Source organism: Stegastes partitus, unplaced genomic scaffold, assembly GCF_000690725.1.
Source record: "Stegastes partitus isolate 25-593 unplaced genomic scaffold, Stegastes_partitus-1.0.2 Scaffold579, whole genome shotgun sequence".
Classification (NCBI taxonomy): domain Eukaryota; kingdom Metazoa; phylum Chordata; class Actinopteri; family Pomacentridae; genus Stegastes; species Stegastes partitus.
In genome coordinates this window covers 39532-59630 of record NW_007578310.1, presented here as the reverse complement: position 1 = coordinate 59630, position 20099 = coordinate 39532, and the positions used below count along the sequence as shown (strand labels likewise).

Here is a 20099-nt window from a genome sequence, read left to right as displayed (position 1 = left end):
TTTTTGGTTGTGTGTATGCGCACCAGGCTGCAGAACAGCTTATTGATGAAAGAACTGTGGACCAAGACGACAAAGCAGCTGGAACTGATGAGCAAGCAAAACCCGGCCCATCCTCTCATGTACAAGGAAACGCTGTCCAGTTTGCACAACGGTAGGCTCCCTTCTCCTTTCTCAGTTGATTTCAGATAAGTCAGTCATTAGTGTTAGAATACAACATTGCCAGCTTGATCTTTGTTAAACTGTATGGTACACTCTCTATCTACCCCTCTCATGACTGAGCAGTATCATACCACTGGCTAAAGGACAGTTTGCACCATGTTGTGTATCTCTAGATCTAAATACCCTGTTCAGCTTCTTTTTTCTTGTCCGTAGCTTATCTTCCAGTAAATATTCAGTTATCCAGAGGGCCAGGCTAGAAGTGGCCTTCAAAGCCTTGGCTGCAGCTTCCGAAAACACATTTGCTCAGTTGGAGGAAGAAGTGGAGAGAGAGGCGCGGGAAAGAGAGGATCTTGGCTTGCTACGCCCTGACCCTAAGAGGGGCACCAACCTGGACTCAGAGCCGGAAGGGCTGTTTCAGAGAGACTCAGGCAGCCCCTTGGAAGCTTCCCCAGCAGACCTACCACCACAAACAGATGCTGCTTCTCATACTCAGGCATGTTCCATCTCAAAGACACCCTCTGGTCTGTGGAGCGGCCAGCTTTATACTGTGCCACGGCTGGTGGTCGAACCAGACAGTCAGGTAAGCTCCCAGTGCACAACAGCTTCTCTGGAACAAGGGCCCGACGTCAGAACAGAAAAGCCACCAAAGACACTGACTAGAGCCAATAAAAAAGACCTGCAGTGCCCAATTACAGACCGCGAAGTTGACATGCCCATGCGAAAGTGCCCCAGACGATCCAACAGAAAGTACCGCAGGTAAGACAGATTTTCTTGCTGATGTTCGCAATCACTCTTTATTAGGCTACACATGAAGTTTCATAAGGAGCCGGTTGATTGTTGTCCTGGTTTGCTCGGTGGGCATAAAGAATTAAAAGTGCTTGTTTTGTCATGCAGAGTTTCAGCTAATACATCTGAGCTGTCAATAGACAGTACGGAGGACTCCTCTGACTCTGTGGCCGACATGGAAAGTGATGGCAGGGAACTCCACAACCAGTCAAACAGTTCATCCAAAAGGTAAATCCAAATGTTCAGCATCACCTTACACAAGCCTGACACAAATTACTACTAAAGATTCATCGCTCTAGGCTTACTAGACTGATAACATAAACTTATTGTTTGTTGTAACCAGAACAGACATATTACTCATACAATATAAAAAGATGTGATGAAAAATAAATATTGTTAGACTTAAAAGTTTATTTTTGTTGTCCAGAACCAATCTATGGAGAGCCTTCACCACCCTGCACTACCTTGTTTCCACCCACTGTAGCTTTGTGTGGCTTCAAGTATCAGTACTGTTGCTTTAGCACTTTACTTCAGTTATGATTCACTTTTTTTTTTTCCTTTATAAATACACATTCTGCAATTACCTTGACTCGTTTAAACTGATGAAGAGTAAAGCATCATTTCAATCAGCCGTCAGTAAACAAATTTCTCCTTTCCTGGATAATGATTAACTTAACTCTCATCATGCAGAAAGTGCAAGAGGCCAAAACGGTTATCATCAGACAGCGAGGAACACCTGCTGCAGCTGTCGGCCTCCTCCGACTCTTCAGGAGATTCTCCGAGCAAGCAAGTGCACACATCATTCATTCAATCTCAGTATTTTACTCGATGATTCAAGGACTGACATTTGACAAACTTTATATACGCAGGGATCCAGGTAATGTGGAGGACATCTGCACCACAGACTCGTCACTGGAGAGCTCACCCAGTCGTCACACTGGCCCTCAAACAAGCTCTACTCCTCACAAGGACTCAGCTCAAAGCAGTCGTCCTTCCCATTCAAAATGGTTAGTGAAGATAACAGCTTTAGCTAAACGTGGATTTACTCTTCTGTTGTGGATGAACCCCAGAACAATAAATAGAACTGGGGGGGAAAATCATCATCTCAACCATTTTGGGTCTAAAAGAAAATCAGTTTTCTTTTTTAACTGTCATTTTGAAGTTTCTGTCAAGTCACAAGGTTGACGTATACATTTGCATTTCCGTTTTTATTTTGAAGTGTCTGAATTTGCAAAAGTTAAACATTGTGATTTACTTTTTTTTTTAAAGTATTAAAAAGAGATTTAGTGTGATGCTTCCTAAAATAAATCATGAGATCATTTATGTCTTCATTACAAAAACGCATCAAAACTCAACTTGGCCCTTTTTGTTTTTCAGTGACACTGAACAATCAGCATCAAACTGCTAAAAAAAAACGCTCTTGTTTTTGTTCACAGGAAACAACTGTTCGCTAATGCAAAAGAAAGCAAGGACACATGGACCGATGAGGATTCATATTTCACCTCCGCAAAGAACAGTGGTAGTAAGTGATCACATATTTGTAATTAATTCTGTGTGAATCTAGTTGTGAAAATCGTATTCATTTCACACCTTATTTTGTTTTTCCCCACAGGATCGAATGAGAGCGTCGTTTCACATTCAGGCCAAAGGAGGGTAAGCATGACAAGAGCAGGCAACATTCAAAAAGTAAAATATCAATTCACAAATCGATTAAATTCACCAAACATTAAAAGATAACAGATTGTGACACTGCTTGTGTTCAAAAAGTAGCGGCTTTCCAACCAGCTGTCCGATTAAAGCTCTACACAAGCAGACTTCTAAGTGTAGTGCCACGTTACGCTGCCATGCACCACAATCAACGACAAAGCATTGTCTTCAATGTTGGGCTTCTGTGTCCCAGTTACAAAGAGCCAAGTAACCTTCTGTTCCTTTTGTGTTGCAGACGTGGACTGAGAAAGAGACGCAGAACTTAAAAGACGGAGTCAAAACGTTTGGAGAGGGCAACTGGAAGCAGATAAGGTCATATTATTCCTTCAATGATCGAACGAACGTCAACCTCAAGGACCGATGGAGAACATTGAAGAGGCTAAACATGGTCTGACGTCCTCAAAAGAATGTTATTTCCAGTTATTTTCCTTACCGAGTACCTTTTTACACGTTTAATCATGTTAAATGTCAAGCTAATTAAATAAATTGACATGTTTTACAATTCTAAGATTAGTTGTTGCTTTGTTTTTTAAATGTTATGAATGTTTCTTCACTGAAAGCCCTCCAAGACTAAAATAATACAAAGATGTCACGGATTTATTTGAAAAAGGACATTTACAAGAGACGTGCACACAGAAACACACCCCCTTCATTTAGACAACATTTGAAACAAAGGATGAGGGAGAGTATCAGGCGGCTCTGTATGTTGCAAATTAACAGTAATTTATGTTGAGTGTTTCAGTCCTTTGAGTGCAGGGGAATACAGTCCAACCATGGAACTATAGAATCTTCAGTGGTGAAAGTAAGCAGCTAAAAAAACAAGCTGCGCTGGCTGTGGATTTCGATGAATGTTGACGGGTATGCAACAGGGAACAAAGATTTTGACAGTCCAGTTGTTTGCAGCATCTTTATGTTAATGCGTCTTCATTCCTGATGAACTCTCCCACATCTGCCTGGTGGAACACTACAATGGACATGGGGTCCACTCGCCGACACTCCTGAGTCGTCTTGGCTGCCACTCCAAAACCCTGAGAAACAAAGACGAGGGTCAAAATCTCTTTTGTCTTGTTTTTTTTTAACAATAACCTGACATTACTCTCCTTTTTCTACATACACACAGGCTATACGAGGCGTGTCAGAAAAGTTCCAGGACTGGTGTCACAAAAGATATATTTCAAACTACCAGCTTTCTCCTTCAGACGATCAACCAGCACGTCTACAAAGAGATCCTGCGGTGTTTGCTTCGTTCAGTGCGCGAGAAGAGGCGAGAGTTGTGGCAGAACAAGTCATGGCTGCTTCACCATGACAACGCACCTGCTCACAATGCCCTGAACATCCCACAGTTCCTGGCTGAGAAGAACATCGCCGTGCTGGAGCTACCTCCCTACTCCCCATCACCTTTTTTTGCTCTTCCCCAAGCTCAAGGGGGTCATCAAGGGGACCCATTTTGAAGACGTGGACGACATCAAGATGGCTGTGACGACGGAGCTGCGGAGGATCCTGGAAGAATCCTTCCAGGAGTGCATGGTGGCGTGGCAGAGAAGGCTGAGGGAGTGTGTTAGACTCCAGGGGGATTACTTGGAAGGGGAAAACTTGTAGTTTGGGTTTGAAATATATATCTTTTGTGACACCAGTCCTGAAACGTTTCTGACTCACCTCGTATGTGTGGATACAATAAATTCAGGAATGATACATCATTGTGAAGTAGTAACACACCGTAGCATATCTAACGTCACTTTGCAGAATATGCTTGTTTTCCCCCCAGCATAAGTGGCCCCACAGAGAATATCTAAGTCCTTGTTACACTGAGAACACAGTGACGGAGCATCACAGTTAACGTGACTTACCAGAGGCACGTCAGCCATGGAGTAAACCACAACTCCCTGATACTGCATGGTGTTCTCGGTGATTCTCCCGAGGCCTGATTTTAGCACGTGGTTCCCGTACAGGAAAGACTGCTCTGCTCCAGGTTTCACCCACACCTTGAACTGGAGATATGACAGTTTCAAGTTATTCCTACAAGCATGAATTATTAAAAGTTTTAACAATAAGAGGGAAAAGAACAATGGCACTTGTACGCATGAGCTACTAGCCAGTAAGTCTCAACAAATCATTCTAACCAGAGGGCAGAGACTTCACATTAAACTGAAGTAAGACTGTCATGATATTTAATGTTCACTGTTTAGCTAAACATAGAACTAATATCACAATGCCAGGATATCATTGGTAAACAAGCATACAAAGAGCAGCAATATAAGTTAATTTAAGTTCTTGCAGTGTTTTCCATCCAAAAAGCTGAACAGACTACTTTTATATTGACATTTAGCTTGCTTTAATATTCCATTAAACGAAGAGCAGTTTCAAAATATCCACATAATTAAGAGCTACATGTGGAGTATGTCCAGATGAATGAACTTGAGAAGCGGTGTGGAGGTGTAACCATCAGGGAGTTGACTCATACAGCAGGACTGAGTTAACTGGTTAGGCAGAGAAACGTGGACGAGCTCTTTATCCTCGCTGGGTATTGGTTGGCAAAATTATGCTTAGCTTGCTTAGTTAATCCCAACTGATGAGAGTTTCTGTGCAACTCAGTTACAGCAACTGTACGTCTGCTAAGCAAGCTTCCATTTCTAAAAACGTTCAAATGGTATAAAGGGCAACAAATAGGGGTTTCACATTAGTGACTGTAGCTTTGGTTGTAGCTGGTGAATGATATAGAAAAATAAAAAATCAACCAGCAATGCCAAAATACAAAAGCAGCTACAACATCAGGAAGATCAGACCTTTCCTGTCTGAACATGCAGCACAACTCCTGGTATAACCTCTAATAATAGCACGCATTGACTACTGCAGCTCCTTACTGGCAGGCCTCCCTGCATCCACGGTCAAAGCTCTGCAGATGATCCAGGATGCAGCAGCACGTCTGGTTTTCAACCAGCCAAAAACAGCACACGTCACCCCGCTGTTCAGATCGCTTCACTGGCTTCTAGTTGCTGCCTGCATCAAATTCAAAACCCTGACACTTGCTTACAGAACCACAACGAGATCAGCTCCCTCCTACCTGAACACTCTCATTCAGATCTACACTCCCTCTCGCTCACTACGCTCGACCAACAAAAACCCCCTGATACAACCACCGCCACAGGCCCGAGGTCGACAGCTAGACTCTTCTCCTCTGTGGTTCCGCGGTGGAGGAACGAGTTACCAAACTCTGTTCAATCTGCTGACTCCCTCTCAGTCTTTAAGAAAAGACTAAAGACCAGCTCTTCACTGAACACCTTTGCACTTGACTGCCTGAAAACAAACAAAAAAACAACAACAAAAAAATCCTATTACCTCCCACACAGCTTGCTATTGGCATCAACACCCTATCACACTTGATCTATGGCACTTATCTAGATTGTTTTCTCCTGACTAGATCCTTGCTTGTGTTGTATCTGCTCTCAGATCGCTTTGGATGAACGCATCTGCTAAATGAAATTGTAGAATTGTAGCTCCTTGTGTGCAACTCGTGCTTAGAAACATGACGACTGTTGGTGGTGGTCCTCAGCTGCTCCGCTGGCGTACAATGTGCCACTTGTGAACAGGCTGTTAGATTTCAGTATATACATATGATGGTATGCAAGTCCTGCTTTAGTTTAATATCCATATTAGAGGTATGCTACTGTTACTGTTTTTCAAAGAAGACATTTTGGCCTGGAGAGAAAGGCAGAAGTATACAAAGTAATGCCTTCTACTGCAGTATCGGAAACAAGTCGCTGCTTTGTTCGACTGACAGCCAGCGCCTGTCAACAAAGGTGTGAATAGAACACCAGTGACATGCTTTATGTGGTTCACATAGCAGCCATATACTAGTCAAGTGTACACAGGTTGATAGTCGTATCTGATTGGCTGATGCTCTATAAAGGCAGCCTGCCATTACAGTTAGTATAAATCAGTGCTTTACTCCAGAGTACGCTGCTTTCCCTGCGAGCTTTTGAGATCTTCTGGCAAACGCTCATCTGACATCAATTCAAATTGAGGCTCTACTGGAAAGCACCTGCTACTTCACTAATACCACCTGTATTGGTTCAACTTCCTCTCTGACACCAGCCTCCATTTATTAGGACCTATAGAAAGAGTCAGGGATGCAAACATACAAATGATATTAAAAAGAGGTAGGTGTAGTCACCTTTGCATAAGGAGCCAGGAAATCCAGGGCTGTGATGTGCAGGCGGAACTTCTTGGTCTTTGTGAACTTCCCGAAACACGTACCCACCGACATGAGCTTGTCCCGGGAAATGTTTGTGGCCAACTTAAGGATTTTCTCACTGTGGAGATAAAACAATGATGCATGAATTTCTTAACGTATTGAATGCTACCCAGACATAGTACACAACAGAAATGAGTGCTGTGTCACTTTGCTGTCAAATGATTCAAGACTTTACCACCTTACAATAACTGCATTACTGCTAGGTTGAACAGAATTAATGCAACAAAAGGTAAGTACACATTTAAGTACCGACATTTAAATCTTTATTTTTTCAATACTCAGCATGTCCAACTGTATTTTTAATTTAAGACCCAATCTGCCTCAGCATGAAGGAAAACAGTGTGACACATATTTCCAAACACATGTTCTGTCATTCATCAGATACAAATTATTTTAGCGGCTCTGTCCCAGAGGGCTGTGTCTCTAACTCTGTCCCTAATGCTCCAAAAGTGTTTTAATAGATTCATGTCAGTGAACATACTTTGCCAGCTCGTAGTTTACACATTTTTCTGCTTTAGAAGCTCATTATCATGCTTAAATGTCTCTTTGGCCAAACTTCCGCACACTGGAGGTCATCTTTTGGTATATTTTTTCCACAAGCGTTCATACTGCAGTCTATAAAAGTAATCTCCCCAACACCTTTGGCACTCATGTAGCTCCACATCATCAAACTCCCACGTCCATGCTTTACTGTTGGGACTATGTATTCACTGTCGCAATCCTGGTTAGGTTCACGCCTAACATGCTGGATCCATCTGAGCCAAACAAAGTTATGTTGGTCTTATTTTAAAGTAGAATACGCTTCGATTATTCATCAAGCTCCTTTTAATGTTCTTCAGCAAAGCTTAAACTTGCAGTTCTGTTCCAAACAAAGTAAATCTGAGCTTTCAAAAAAACTAATTTCTATCAATGTGCTAAGTCTGAAGCACTTGCCTGTGTGTTTTTCAGAGCTAGATTTGGCAAGTAGCCACTGTGCATGGTGTCATTTTAGAAGGACAATTACTGCAACTCTGATTAGTGGTACTATGACTCGTTCTACACCTCCTGATTAGTCCTGCATTTGCGTTTCAACTGATTTTTAGTTGGTCACCAACTCTCCTGTGTCTTTTCCATCATACTGAAATTCTTCAGTTGTTCTTTTCCATGTGGAGCCTTGATGCAGACATGCAGATAAACAGAGCAGCACACAAGTCCACAACTAAGTTCTGGTGTTCACAGGTCACTTTATGACCATGTCAGTGGTTTACAGCTGATTGGGGATCACATGTGTAGTCAATTTTGATTCAATAATGACAGAGTTTCTAAGTTGTCAGTGATCACATGTGTATTCATTATTCCTGGATCAAGTTTCTATTTTGAGGTCTGTATTTTCTGTCTAAAGTCAACGTTCATGATTGTTATTATGAGGAAATGCTCTATCTGTTCACTTCAAAGTAATGCAGTTATTGAGAGGTGATTCAGTAATGCATTTAAGTGATATTAAACTTAGTGTAAACACTTCTATTGTACAGAGTAGGTTTTTCAAGGATTACCTCATGTAGTACACGCGGTCATTGTGTAGCCTGAAGCAGTAGGTACCGTCTGGTCGGTCCACAAGAAGCTTTATGTTTTCACCGATGCTGTTGTGGGAGAAAGCATGGGCATCACACACAGCACACGCTAACAGGTATGCTAATCATTTTGGGTTTACTTTGAACGTATACGGGCTCACAAAGTTCCCTTCGCGCTTACTTACTATTTCGACAGCTTCTCAAACATCGTTTTCGTCTCTTCCTCCGTTAACGGCCTCATATTTATTAACTAAAGTCGTGTTTTTCGCAGTGAAGACCTCCTGCGAGAAAAACGTGGATCAAAACGGAAGTCGTCACGCTTGAACGCGGACGTCGTGTGACGTACGCAGTGAGCGCAGTTCCTGGTTTTTTGCATTCTTTAGCTTTCAGTCGGTCGGACGCTTTTCTCCGGGAAACCGGCCACCACCTGGTAAGCTTATTCACTTTAAATGATTATAAATCTTAGATTAAAAAAGTAATATGTAGTTTTCAACAGCAATGTGATTATTTATGTGTTTTATATTTCGTTTTTGTTGAATATTGTAGCCTCAGTTTTCGAAAACGGGCTCAGTTAGCTTGGTTAGCTAGCTGTCAATGGAAAAAAACACAGCCCTGCTGCTGTTAGCGAGCTAGTGAACGTTAGCTAGTGAGCTAACTGTGTTAGCAGCTGGTAATGCTACCTCTGATTCGCTGCAGGCAACGACCCCGATCTACTAAAGCTACTCAGTTGAAATCAATCGTGAACCACTGCGTTAACATCGGTACTTGTGTTGAAATGCGCCCAGTTGTGACTCAACTTGGACTCGGTGTGTGAAGAGTCTTTGCCGCAGCGGGGCGAAGTTACATAACGTCCATTTGTTTGTAAATACCGCGTAATCCAAGATCAGAGGCAGAGTGACTTAATCCTATAAGGATTTCAGATGTCATTTAGATCAACATTAAGCACCTCTGCAGTCATCCTCTGCCACCTGATAACGTGATTCACCTGCACTGAGCGCACAGTAGCAGTTCAATGTCAGCGATGTGTACCGTCAGCTGCAGAGTCAGTGACTGGGAAATCTACTTTGTCAGCGGGCTCTTTGCGTTTGGCAGATCATTTTATCCTCCTGTCACCTCCTGTTTGACAGCAATAATGGCTGGAAAAATAGCCTGATCCTGTTTCTCTGATGCTGCCAAGTTAAATTATAAACACCAAAGCCACTGTATTGACACACAGGCCACTTTGAAATATGTGATCGGACTGATATTTCTTAATATATTCCTACGTTTCGACATGAGTCATGTATGTTTATCTTTATACCCTTATAAGCTTGTACTTGCACTTTAGTAATTTTTTAAAGAGTCCTCTCTGAATTATCATGTTAAATGTGTAGTTTAAAGTCTCTTTTTTAGGAGGATTCTTTTATATTTTCATGTGAAGCCACAGAGCTACAGCACTGTGCCCAGGACTATTTTCTGCTAAAGGACATTTAAGTTTCGAGTTTGAGATAGCCCTACAAGTCAGTTAATCCCCGTGTCCAGCAAATACAGTCAACCTAAAACATTTCTGTGTGTAAAACTACAAGTACTTACGACGTGTTTGTGTCTGCACTGTGGCACTGAGCATTCTAACACATACACACAAATCTTCTATATGACAAGTGTCATCTTGGGCCAACCTCTGGAGATCACATGCTCCTAAGTGAATGCTTCTGTCCTCCAGTGTAGGATGTGTTGTGTTGCAACACAACATGTGAAGCAGTAGCAGCATAGGCATTTCCCGACATTTTGTCAGACAATGCTCTCAATGTGCTATTTCTGTTGTCCTACTATTGCAATAAGCCTTTAAATGGTTTCAACTCGAGGGGGGGGGGGTGTTAATTAAAATGGATACCTCATCAGGACTGCAGTGCTTATAACAGCATGCTGAAAGCTGAAACATAGGCTGATCATTGACCCTGAGAGTCCATAGTTATATTCCTAAGCTGTATTGTTTACCACAAGAGATGACCCACAAAAGCTAAAGTGATACTGATCAATTGGATACAACGGGTGACTGCTCGAGATCCTTTACTCAAAGGCACCGTGTGCACTGACCTATTTTCTTTACTATGACTTAAGATTGTAAAGGATTAGAAGAGGCACAAATATTTGCATATGTGCAAACACATTTAAATTTGATGTCAGTTTTTCATGCTAAAACCTTCAAGATTTTTTTTTTTTTGTCGAGGAAGTACCTGAAAAATATACCATAGATGTGTGTGACTGCATTTAGATTTGCCAACGAAAAAAGCTTTAGAAACACTTCTGTTCACATCATTAAATGCGTTTACACTGACTGAACGACTACAAAAAGTATGATGATTAGAAAATGTTATTTTTTTATTAAAAGTTCCTCAGTGTAGTGATATAGACCTACTTAATTGTTAGCTATGGAAGCTACAGTGAAGTGCTCACAAGCTGCTGTTTCAACTCTATGGCTGGAATTATAGCTAATTTGATTTTTTAAAAGTCGACATATGATGATGATATTTTTTTTTTCTGCTTTGTCACCACGTGAACAGGTGTGTGCTGCCCTGTGTTGGGAGACCACTTCTTGTGCCAGAGGTTCGCCCCAGACAACCCAGTGTCCTGTGCCTGTCGTCAGTTTCCGGTGCGTGTTTGTGACTCTGGTCGCAGTGAACAGGAAGACAGACGCAAAGAAAACGTCTGAGCTGAGAGAGGAAACTGCTGCGGCTTCTACATCTGCCTCAGAATGACAGAGTTCTGGGTTTGTTTCAGCTGCTGCATTGCAGAGCAGCCACAACCAGTGAGTGGGAAATTTACTTGGAAGAGTCATTTTACGGTTACTTTACCAGTTACGCTTTTTTTATTTTTTCAGTGAAGCCGCCTTGTTTGAGCGGAGGCTGGTATGAAATGTGTTTTTAGGTGGATAGCAGGTTAATAAACAGAGCTGTGTCGTCTGGTGTTACGTAGAATGCTGACACATACAGCTTCCATTTTAGTTAAGTCGTGGTTATGGTGACTATACGCTATTTTAAAATCTAGTTAAACACATTGTTGTTATGCCTGATAAAACACACATTACATCCTCTTGTGACATCCACATTACAATAATGTTTCACAGTAGAACTGAGTATTTGATCTTCAAAGATATTTTAGGTGTGGTCTTAAAGTTTACATAATTGTTCTATGATACTCGTTTTCAGAAACGGCGGCGACGGATCGATCGCTCCATGATCGGGGAGCCAACAAACTTTGTTCACACCACACATGTAGGCTCAGGGGACATGGGCCTGGGATTGGCATCGGTACGTTTTTGTTCACTTTTCAGAACGTTCAGGTTACAAAGTAGAGCAAACATATGTTGTCAGTCTGTAACATTTACACCTTCTTGTAGGTGGACCTTGTTCAGGCCCAGATGAAATCGAAAGGGGGCTACGCGCATGGAGGTTCTGAAGGTTCTCAGTTGTAACGAGGTGAGAGACGCTGCGTCACCCAGTAGTGAAAGTAGCATTCAGGTAGCCACAGAATCTTCACTACCCCAAAGCCCTGCTCAGATTTGTTTCATGCAAATGGCAACTCGTGACTGATAGAATGTCAAGTTTCTTTTTGAGGGAAATGTTTAGTTACCTGGAGGTTTTGTGTGTAAAGCAAAGAAAATGTTCCTTTGTGACATTTAACAGAGCAGTGTAGCATATTTTTAAAGCTCACAAGCCAACTGCAGTATTTAATCTGGTCATTTTCTATAAACCTACTTCCTCATTCTTCATAATATAAAGCAGGTCACGTAAACAGATTAAATAAGAAATCATGACCTGTTGAAATTCCAGACTTTGGCCTCTCTCTCTTTGGTGAGAGAGAACACCAGTGGTTAACACCTCCCAGTAACTCCACCCATGTCGTGTCAAAACAAATGATGGCACACACATCATGCTTAGGCGCAGCAGCAGCAGGCTTCTGTGGCTTTGAGAGGAAGCTAGACAAACGCTGCACAGCTTATATTGGTACTGTATTGTACTGTCGTCATGTGTTGGGGGATTTCCCTCCCCCATGACAGAATCATTCCCCCTATTTCCTCTTGATTAGTTTTATTTTCTTGATAACCACTTCACTGTACCTCGTGAGCATGACTCAGCTGTGAGTAAATGAGTGACTTTCATTTATTTATTTAGCCTCTTTTGTTCGATCCGACACAGGCCTGATTTTGGCGGCGGTGCGGCTTTATGCCAGCTTCAGGCAACTGGTTAACTGTTAACGTTGCACCTCGCCTTGTTTTTAAACTCCCACTCAACGTTGCCATGGTCACTTTCACATTTTTCAGACCCAGTCACTCCGTAAGTGACGGATCAAGCCCAATGATATGAGGCATGTTTGGGAAGTAAAGACAATAGAAAGGACCATAGTCAGCACTCTGTCCTCCTCAAAGAGTAGATTTGACAACGCAAACCAAGCCAGATGTGTGTGATGTGGGTGTGACATACGCCCTCTCTAACAGCAGCATGCCAGATCTTAACATTTGTCTCACCTTTTCCTCCCACAGCTCTTCAGTCTTGTGGAAACTACTGTTGTCAATATGAGGAAGAATTTTCAAAAAAAACAAAAGCAGTTCTGTCTGTAATAGACACAGGACCAAAAGATGAAACTACTGCTTTTCCATAATGTTGTATATATTTTTATTTTCCATTCTTTCTTTTTTTTTTTAATGAAAGCACTGCTATCCATTTGCTGCCATACTGTTGCACTGTAAAGAGTAACTGTTCAGAGTAGATAAGAGGGTATAGGAAGCTCATAATCTCAGTCAGACGTATGCTTGTGTGTATGCATGAGGAAAATATTTTCAAAATATTTGCTGTTGTAGCCCATTTGGATGCCTGTATTTATTATCTGATTTGTAAACGGACCTCATGGTGGCTGGGCCACACTGGAGATTTGGAACTTTCAGTTTCCTTCTTTATTCTCAGAGGTTTTATCAAAGGACAGGTAGCGGTAGCAAGGCAAAAATGTTCGTTGTTTTATTCTGAGAAATACTCACGATTCTCTGAGTTGCTTTCAGGGTTGAAGATTGCTGTTTGTAATAAACTTGAAATGAGTAGAGTACACTGGACCACACATTGTACACTCACACTTGCTTAGGAATTTCGCATTGATTTCAACTGTTTTTTTTTTTTTTTTATACTCATTTAAGTTGAACCATATAGAATTTTAATAAACAATGAACTTCCTGATCTGCCTTCTGAAGTCATGTTTGTTGCTTTTTTGTTGTTGTTTTTTTAATTTACTAGAGCGATTTGCTTGACGCTGCAAGTACTAGTTTAGTGGTTTTTAGAAGATTCATATTTTTACATTTTGTCTTTTCAAAGCTTGTGTATCAACAGTAGGCCAAGAATTCAACTTGTGTCCAAATCATCAATGCAAACAGTGCCACGAAGGTGGGTTAGGTTCAGTAGATTTGCCAGAATTCATTCCCCTCCTCTACATCCATCATATCCTTTCTGGATGCAGCTCTTTCCTATTCCCCCGGCACACATTGTTACACACTGTATTTTCAACTATTGTTTGATTAACCCACCATTTGCGCGGAGATGATTTTGTCCTCCTGCAGGTCCGAGCAGTTCTTTGTAAACTCAGCTGCCATGACGGATGCTGTTAAATTCATTTGGCCCACCTTTGTAGCAGTGTTTGTGATTACGTTTAAAATGATGGTTTCATGTGATGTTCACATTATTTTGTCCAAATCACCAAAAAAAAGTACTTCTGTGGACATTAAGTTATTTCCAGTTTGGCAGTTTTTCCTGTTTGTGCAAATGCTTTACCCTTTTTTTCTTCAAGCACATGTGATTTTTTTTCTCTCTTAGGGAGGAAAAGTAAATAGATGCAGCTCTTATTGCCTGATTATGCTGTTTGTCAGATAGTGATCAGACTAGAACTAATGCCCTTTTAGTGTCATGGACCTTTTCATCTTCCAGTTGTGTCACCAAATTCTAAATCAGGATCCAATGAAAATATGAATCGGAGAGGTCAGAGGTGGTTGAGCAAAACCAGCAGGCCTGGATCCTCTTAACACACGTGATTGTCCCTCATGTACGTCCTATGATTGACTATTTCAACAACCAAATGTGTTGAATGTATTAATTCCAGCATGTAGATCGGTGTTAAACGAGTGCTATTGTCAAAGTATACTATGGTGCAAAGTGAATGAAATTTTTGGGTGTTGGTACCAGGAATCATAAAATACTCCTATTGATAAAATCACATTTGTAATGTCATTTACAGCCTTAACCCTCCTGGTAAACCCCCCTTATCCTATCATTTCCTTTTTTGATTCGTCAGGTTAAAATACTGTCCCATTGCTCTGTTCCTGTTTAAATGTCTCTGTAGTAATTCCTGTGTGAAGACAGATCCACATATATGTAGACTAGATTGTTTTTTTTCTTTTCCTTCCCCGACTCGGGGCTAAATGCTGTAGTACATGCAGTCATACTGGGATTGCAGTATATTATGTGACCAGCAGGCTGTGCAAGTGGACTGGTTGAATGTGACTTTAACAAAATCGTTTCATTTTGGGATTCCTGTCATAGCACATATTTTATGATGATACTGTAAATTTGTAATGTGTAAAAGTGATGGATCCATGGTTTATTCAGAGTCATACATATTTTTGGGTACTTTTCTGTCTGATAATACAGGGAAAGTAGAGTTGGCACAGTGTTTTGTTTTTTTTTTTTTCCTCAGGATCTGCCTAATATGTAGTTCCCGCTTTAAAGGGAAGTTCATCTGTCTTTTTCTGCATTTTTCAGAATAAACAAATAAATGTTATCTGTTGATGTTTGACCAACTGTGTATTCCATGTTTTGTTTTTTAACTTCGGGAGGATCACACAAAGGAAAGTGAAAGCAGTTCACAGATTTATGATCTAATACAACAATGTAAAAAAAAATACTGCAGAGAAGTGGCTCCTGTGACTCATACATTATTTTATATTGGATCAGGTGGAGCTTGTTTAGCTTGTTTACTCCACTGGACTCCTCTTAAGGGCCCTCAAGCTAATTCTCAGGCGTCCCAAATGATTAATGAGAGAGAAAAGAGGAAAAAAAGACTTGTTACACAAAACTGCTGCCTCTGTGAGACCTAATTTGTTTTTTTTGTAAACTAAAAATGACTTGTGTATTACTAGATATATGAAATGTAACAATAAGAGAGGAGCAGGGCCAACATTAGACCTTCCTTCACACTAATACTGATGTTTTAACCAAGAAAAAAGGGCTCACACAAACATCATTTTAAAAAATGTGCTCCGTACAAACAGCAACACATAAATACTTAGGAATGCTCTAACAAGCATATCAGGCCAGACGACATCAAATACCAGACATGACTGTCATTTCATTGTTTTGGTAAATAAACAGCATTTGCGGTTTAATGTCTGTCTCTCCTGCAACGTAAAGTCAAAATATCTTATTAAAAATAAAAATTTAAAAAACGGCCTGTACCGTGCAAATACAAATATATACACTGCCTGGCCAAAAAAAAAGTCGCCACCTGGATTTAACTAAGCAAATAGGTACGAGCCTCCTATTGGATAATTACTGCATGGGCGATTATCTTTCAGCTGGCAACAAGTTATTTAACCCCAACTGGTGCAATGACTTGCTTCTCATTTCCTAAACAACCATGTCGAAAGACACATCCCGTGGTCGTGGAAAAGATGTTAGTCTGTTTGAGAAGGGTCAAATCATTGGCATGCATCAAGCAGAGAAAACATCTAAAGAGATTGCAAAAACTACTAAAATTGGGTTAAGAACAGTCCAACGCATTATTAAAAACTGGAAGAATAGTGGGGACCCATCATCTTCAAGGAAGAAATGTGGCCGGAAAAAAATCCTGAATGATCGTGATCGGCAATGTGTCAGAAGTGGAACCTAATTACTTCTTTTGTAAATTAGTTGCTTTTTCATGCAGCCATGGATGGATGCACACAGCTACCTTTGGTTCTCCAATGGCCTTGTCTTATTTGAAGCTTTTCATCAAGAAATATGAACTGGACGTCTCAACAATCCATGTTACCAAACTGTGCTGTTAATTGCAACAATGAGTTTACAGAAGATCGATTCATATTCAGTAAATCTGAGTGAGAAAAAACTAAAATAGAGGAAAACTGGCGACTTTAAAACACACACTGGAACTCGTTTATTATAAGCTTATTTTTATTTTCATTATATACACAGGATATAAAGACTCACACACTTCTGTTCAAAATACAAGACAAACATAAAATAGGTTGTACAGGACCATACAAGACAAACTGACATCTGCTGCCTAAAAAATGAAAAAAAATGCCAAACTGTAGTATCTCATGGTGAAAACTGTAAAAACAAAAAAAACACACACATCATATAAAAATATACATACTATCATGCAGCTTATTTCAGCTTCCTGATGGCAAAGCAAGTTCAAACACAAACCTACAAATCAGTCCGTGTGCTGCCTCTTTGTTCTGCACTTCATTTACTGTACATTACATAAACTTCCAGTCATATTCAATGAAGTAGGAGAGTAATAACTGATGCTGCACTGAAGCGAAATGAGATCTGTTTTCTCTGAAAACTGTGGTGCGGGCTTGGTGTCATTTCAGCTTGTTTGAGGCACTGAAATATATCGAATGCAAGTGGCGATGACAAGAGGGAAAGCTTGGCTTGGAATAAGATCTTCACCTCAGCACGCTCAGCAGAGAGGACGACCGGCCGGCCGCCTGACTGACTGACTGACTGACTGACGGAGCATTATTCTCTGTCCTCTCGCCTTCTCTTGTTTCTTTCTTTCAGTGGTCAGCAGAAAGACAGTAGGAGGAAAACAGCTGAGGTTTAGAAAGAAAGCGTCAAGGAAAACCAGCCTTTAAACAAATATGTGGTAAACACAAAGGGAAGGAGAAGTGTTGCTGATGCACAGCTACGGCAGCAGAGTCTGCTGATGTGCCGACCAGTCGGAGAGTTCTTTGACGTAGTTTGGACAGAACAGATCGCTGTAGCTCTCGGTGTGCAGAGAATACGGGTTATCGTCGCCTGCACCTGAGGAGTACAAAAGAACATTTAAATAGACAGAAACCGATGGGATCATAGGTGTTATCTAAGAGTTGCTGTATTCTATTTTATACTCTTTTACAAATAATGCATGTGATCATACGCACACATGAACATTTTATTTTAATTTATCTGTCATTAGATGAGGCCAAATGCTTTGTCGACTATTTTTTATCGTCCTTCTCACATTACAACTCAGTACAAAGTCCACATGTTGTCTTTCTTAAGCACTACATCTGCTCTGTAGAAGATTTTAAATGACCAAATAAACAAATCGCACTAATAAGTGAAATACAATACCTACTGGAATAAACTGTATGCTTCCTTTTCATGCCTGCATTTAAAAAATTGAATGAGAAACATAGTAAAGGGACATTTTTTTAGTTTTTTTGTCTTAAAAACTGGATGAATTGTTTTTCATCGTGTAAATGCTGCACTGCGGTTTTGAGTTGTCCACGTCAGAGCAGCATAAACTTGCCATAACTAAATAAGAAGCTACGTCTTTAGCTTTCATGATGAGATCTGAGCAAGATTTTTCTTGTTTGAGCTGGAAACACGTCATCTATGTCAAAATGAAAGTGAAACACAATGTGCAGCTATTAAAGACAAAATAAATTTAAAAGTTACGTTAATCTTGTGATTTTAGTCATTTTAGTGGCAAATCCTTACATGAAAAGAAAATACATGTTGTAGAGAATGTGTTGTGTTTCACTTTATTTCGTACAGTGCCAGTGGTCCCACAAAGTGTGAGTTCTCCATCCTCTCTGCTCCGCTGTCTGGTTCCACAGGTCTGCGTTGCTTAAGTGGTCCATCAGCTGCGTGAGACAAAACAGATTGAGTCAGTGAAACACACATCTAGAGCACCATGGAGCTGCTACAATGTTGTTTCAAGGAGATCAGTTATTTTGCCACTAAGAGCATCTCTGTGACAAGTGAAATCTTTGGTCAGAAAACCAACATTTAGTCAGTCAGTCATCCTAAGAGCTTTAGTAGAAGGCAACTGGTCTGTGGACGGTGAATGGCCGAGTAACAACCGAAGAGTCACATGCTGCTCGATGGGCACGATTTAAGATGTTCATGTTGGAAAAACTCTCTGGGGGGGATCTTAAGACTGCATTATAAGTACATGATAGCTGGTGTTGCAGAACCCCTCCTCTGTTTAGTGACAGCTGTTCCAGTTTGACATACATACCTTTCTTCACTCCATCTGTGTTCTCCGTCAGGTCTTTCTAAAGCAGCCTTGAATTCTTTTCTCATGAAGTGTCATCACCATTAACATCTTAAATCCTCCCACAACTGGCAGGTTCACAACCATTCACAGCTCGAGGCACATGAGTCCTGGGTCATTAATGAGCCACTGGTCACGTGAGTTGAGAGTGACAGGGGTCCTCACATTTAATTTAATGAAAGTCATGACATTGTTTTTGAATTGTGGTTCAACGGAAATAAAAAACAAACAAACAAACAAACAAAAAAACAAAAAAACAGCAAACAAGCATAATTACGGAAGCACATTGTTGAACAGCCCTTTGAGCCAATCACTGTCATCAAGTGTTTTCTGTAACTCTCAATCAGACTTCTGCACCTGTTGACAGCTATTTGGATTTTGGCCCACTGCTCATCAACTCTAATTAGTGCTCTAATTTGTCCAGGACAGTTTTTTGTTTTTTTAAATTATTCTTTTCAACCACAATTCAAAAGCAATGCCTTATTTCACTAAATTATAATTTGGCAAATTTTTTATTTATTACTACTTGTTTCAGTTTCGAGTTATTTGAGTGACGATTGTGAATTTTGCCTTTTCTTTAATGGAAGGGTATGAAAACATTTGAGGACGACTGTACTTGGGACTACCAGTTAGAACTGAAGAAACCTCTTGGATGAAAACTGAAACATTTTTAAGAACCAAAAAGAGAATTCCAGTTGTCTTTTAATGAAGCTCTTAGGATGACCTGTATAACTGAGGCAGTAGGTTAAAGATATGGTACCTTAAAGACAGCGTCATTCTGTTCCTGGTCTTCGGTTTTGGCCTCCCACATCCCTGCAAGACAAAATAAGTGTCATCCCTCTGTTGCTACAGAGGTAGAATCTCTAATCATCAACATCCTGAGCAGCAACAAAGCACTTAGACAACAACCTTCCTCACCGTGTGGCTGAGGGCTGCTTAATGTGTCTTCTGCAGCAGTCTCTTCCTTCTGTGGTGTGTCTGAAATGGATCTTGTTGTTGCGTGTTGCCAAGTGTGTGTGCTGTACGCGTCATCGTATGCACATGTTCCTAAGCTGGTCTGTCTTTCCCGGGGTCTGCTGAAAAATCGCAGCCCTGAGAGAGGAGGAGAAAGCAGGACAGTGCTGTCACACTGGAGACAGTTGAAGCGATTACTGCGTTGTAGGTGTGTTTCTTACCTCTCCTGCGTCTGTGTGTTTGTGGGTTGGGCAGCATCCTGTACACTCTGTAGGCATTGTTGCCTTTCTTCCTGCTGTGCTCCCGCAGCTCACAGATGTCGGGCAGAGAGTTTAAGGCACAGCGGAAATTTGCCTTCCATGTCTTGGGATCTGGTTTGTCTTTGCCGGGGCGGTACCGTCCTG

General features: G+C 41.0%; 4 protein-coding genes across 7 annotated transcripts in view; 2 read left to right on the top strand and 2 right to left on the bottom strand.

Annotated features, from left to right (window-relative positions):
• Nucleotides 1-3160, top strand: part of terfa (telomeric repeat binding factor a) — a 7624-nt gene extending 4464 nt beyond the window's left edge. Inside the window, exons 6-13 of one of the 3 annotated variants that reach the window (XM_008288889.1) lie at nucleotides 27-151; nucleotides 385-915; nucleotides 1054-1173; nucleotides 1636-1731; nucleotides 1815-1952; nucleotides 2382-2467; nucleotides 2558-2598; nucleotides 2888-3160. In XM_008288889.1, coding sequence (XP_008287111.1) covers nucleotides 27-151; nucleotides 385-915; nucleotides 1054-1173; nucleotides 1636-1731; nucleotides 1815-1952; nucleotides 2382-2467; nucleotides 2558-2598; nucleotides 2888-3046 — 1296 coding nt within the window. In that variant the 3' untranslated portion in view covers nucleotides 3047-3160. Of the gene's footprint in view, nucleotides 1-26; nucleotides 152-372; nucleotides 916-1053; nucleotides 1174-1635; nucleotides 1732-1814; nucleotides 1953-2381; nucleotides 2468-2557; nucleotides 2599-2887 lie in introns of all 3 variants that reach the window. The other 2 variants (XM_008288888.1, XM_008288890.1) reach the window with 2 other exon arrangements.
• Nucleotides 3161-3228: 68 nt separating this feature from the next.
• Nucleotides 3229-8769, bottom strand: nip7 (NIP7 nucleolar pre-rRNA processing protein). Its single transcript, XM_008288887.1, has 5 exons — nucleotides 8640-8769; nucleotides 8437-8523; nucleotides 6824-6962; nucleotides 4500-4640; nucleotides 3229-3680 (listed from the first exon to the last, which is right to left on the bottom strand). Exons 1-5 carry the CDS (start codon nucleotides 8693-8695, stop codon nucleotides 3561-3563), a joined length of 543 nt encoding a protein of 180 aa, XP_008287109.1. The 5' UTR covers nucleotides 8696-8769; the 3' UTR covers nucleotides 3229-3560.
• A 37-nt stretch (nucleotides 8770-8806) lies between these two features.
• On the top strand, nucleotides 8807-15271 carry cdc42se2 (CDC42 small effector 2). The gene is made up of 5 exons (XM_008288886.1): nucleotides 8807-8884; nucleotides 10998-11242; nucleotides 11643-11744; nucleotides 11834-11912; nucleotides 12977-15271. Exons 2-4 carry the CDS (start codon nucleotides 11189-11191, stop codon nucleotides 11906-11908), a joined length of 231 nt encoding a protein of 76 aa, XP_008287108.1. The 5' UTR covers nucleotides 8807-8884; nucleotides 10998-11188; the 3' UTR covers nucleotides 11909-11912; nucleotides 12977-15271.
• A 1351-nt stretch (nucleotides 15272-16622) lies between these two features.
• Nucleotides 16623-20099, bottom strand: part of LOC103362510 (interferon regulatory factor 2-like) — an 8500-nt gene continuing 5023 nt past the window's right edge. Inside the window, exons 4-8 of one of the 2 annotated variants that reach the window (XM_008288884.1) lie at nucleotides 19917-20096; nucleotides 19651-19833; nucleotides 19502-19554; nucleotides 18238-18328; nucleotides 16623-17501 (exon numbers count right to left, since the gene is read on the bottom strand). In XM_008288884.1, coding sequence (XP_008287106.1) covers nucleotides 17383-17501; nucleotides 18238-18328; nucleotides 19502-19554; nucleotides 19651-19833; nucleotides 19917-20096 — 626 coding nt within the window. In that variant the 3' untranslated portion in view covers nucleotides 16623-17382. The remainder of the gene's footprint in view (nucleotides 17502-18237; nucleotides 18329-19501; nucleotides 19555-19650; nucleotides 19834-19916; nucleotides 20097-20099) is intronic. The other variant, XM_008288885.1, reaches the window with a different exon arrangement.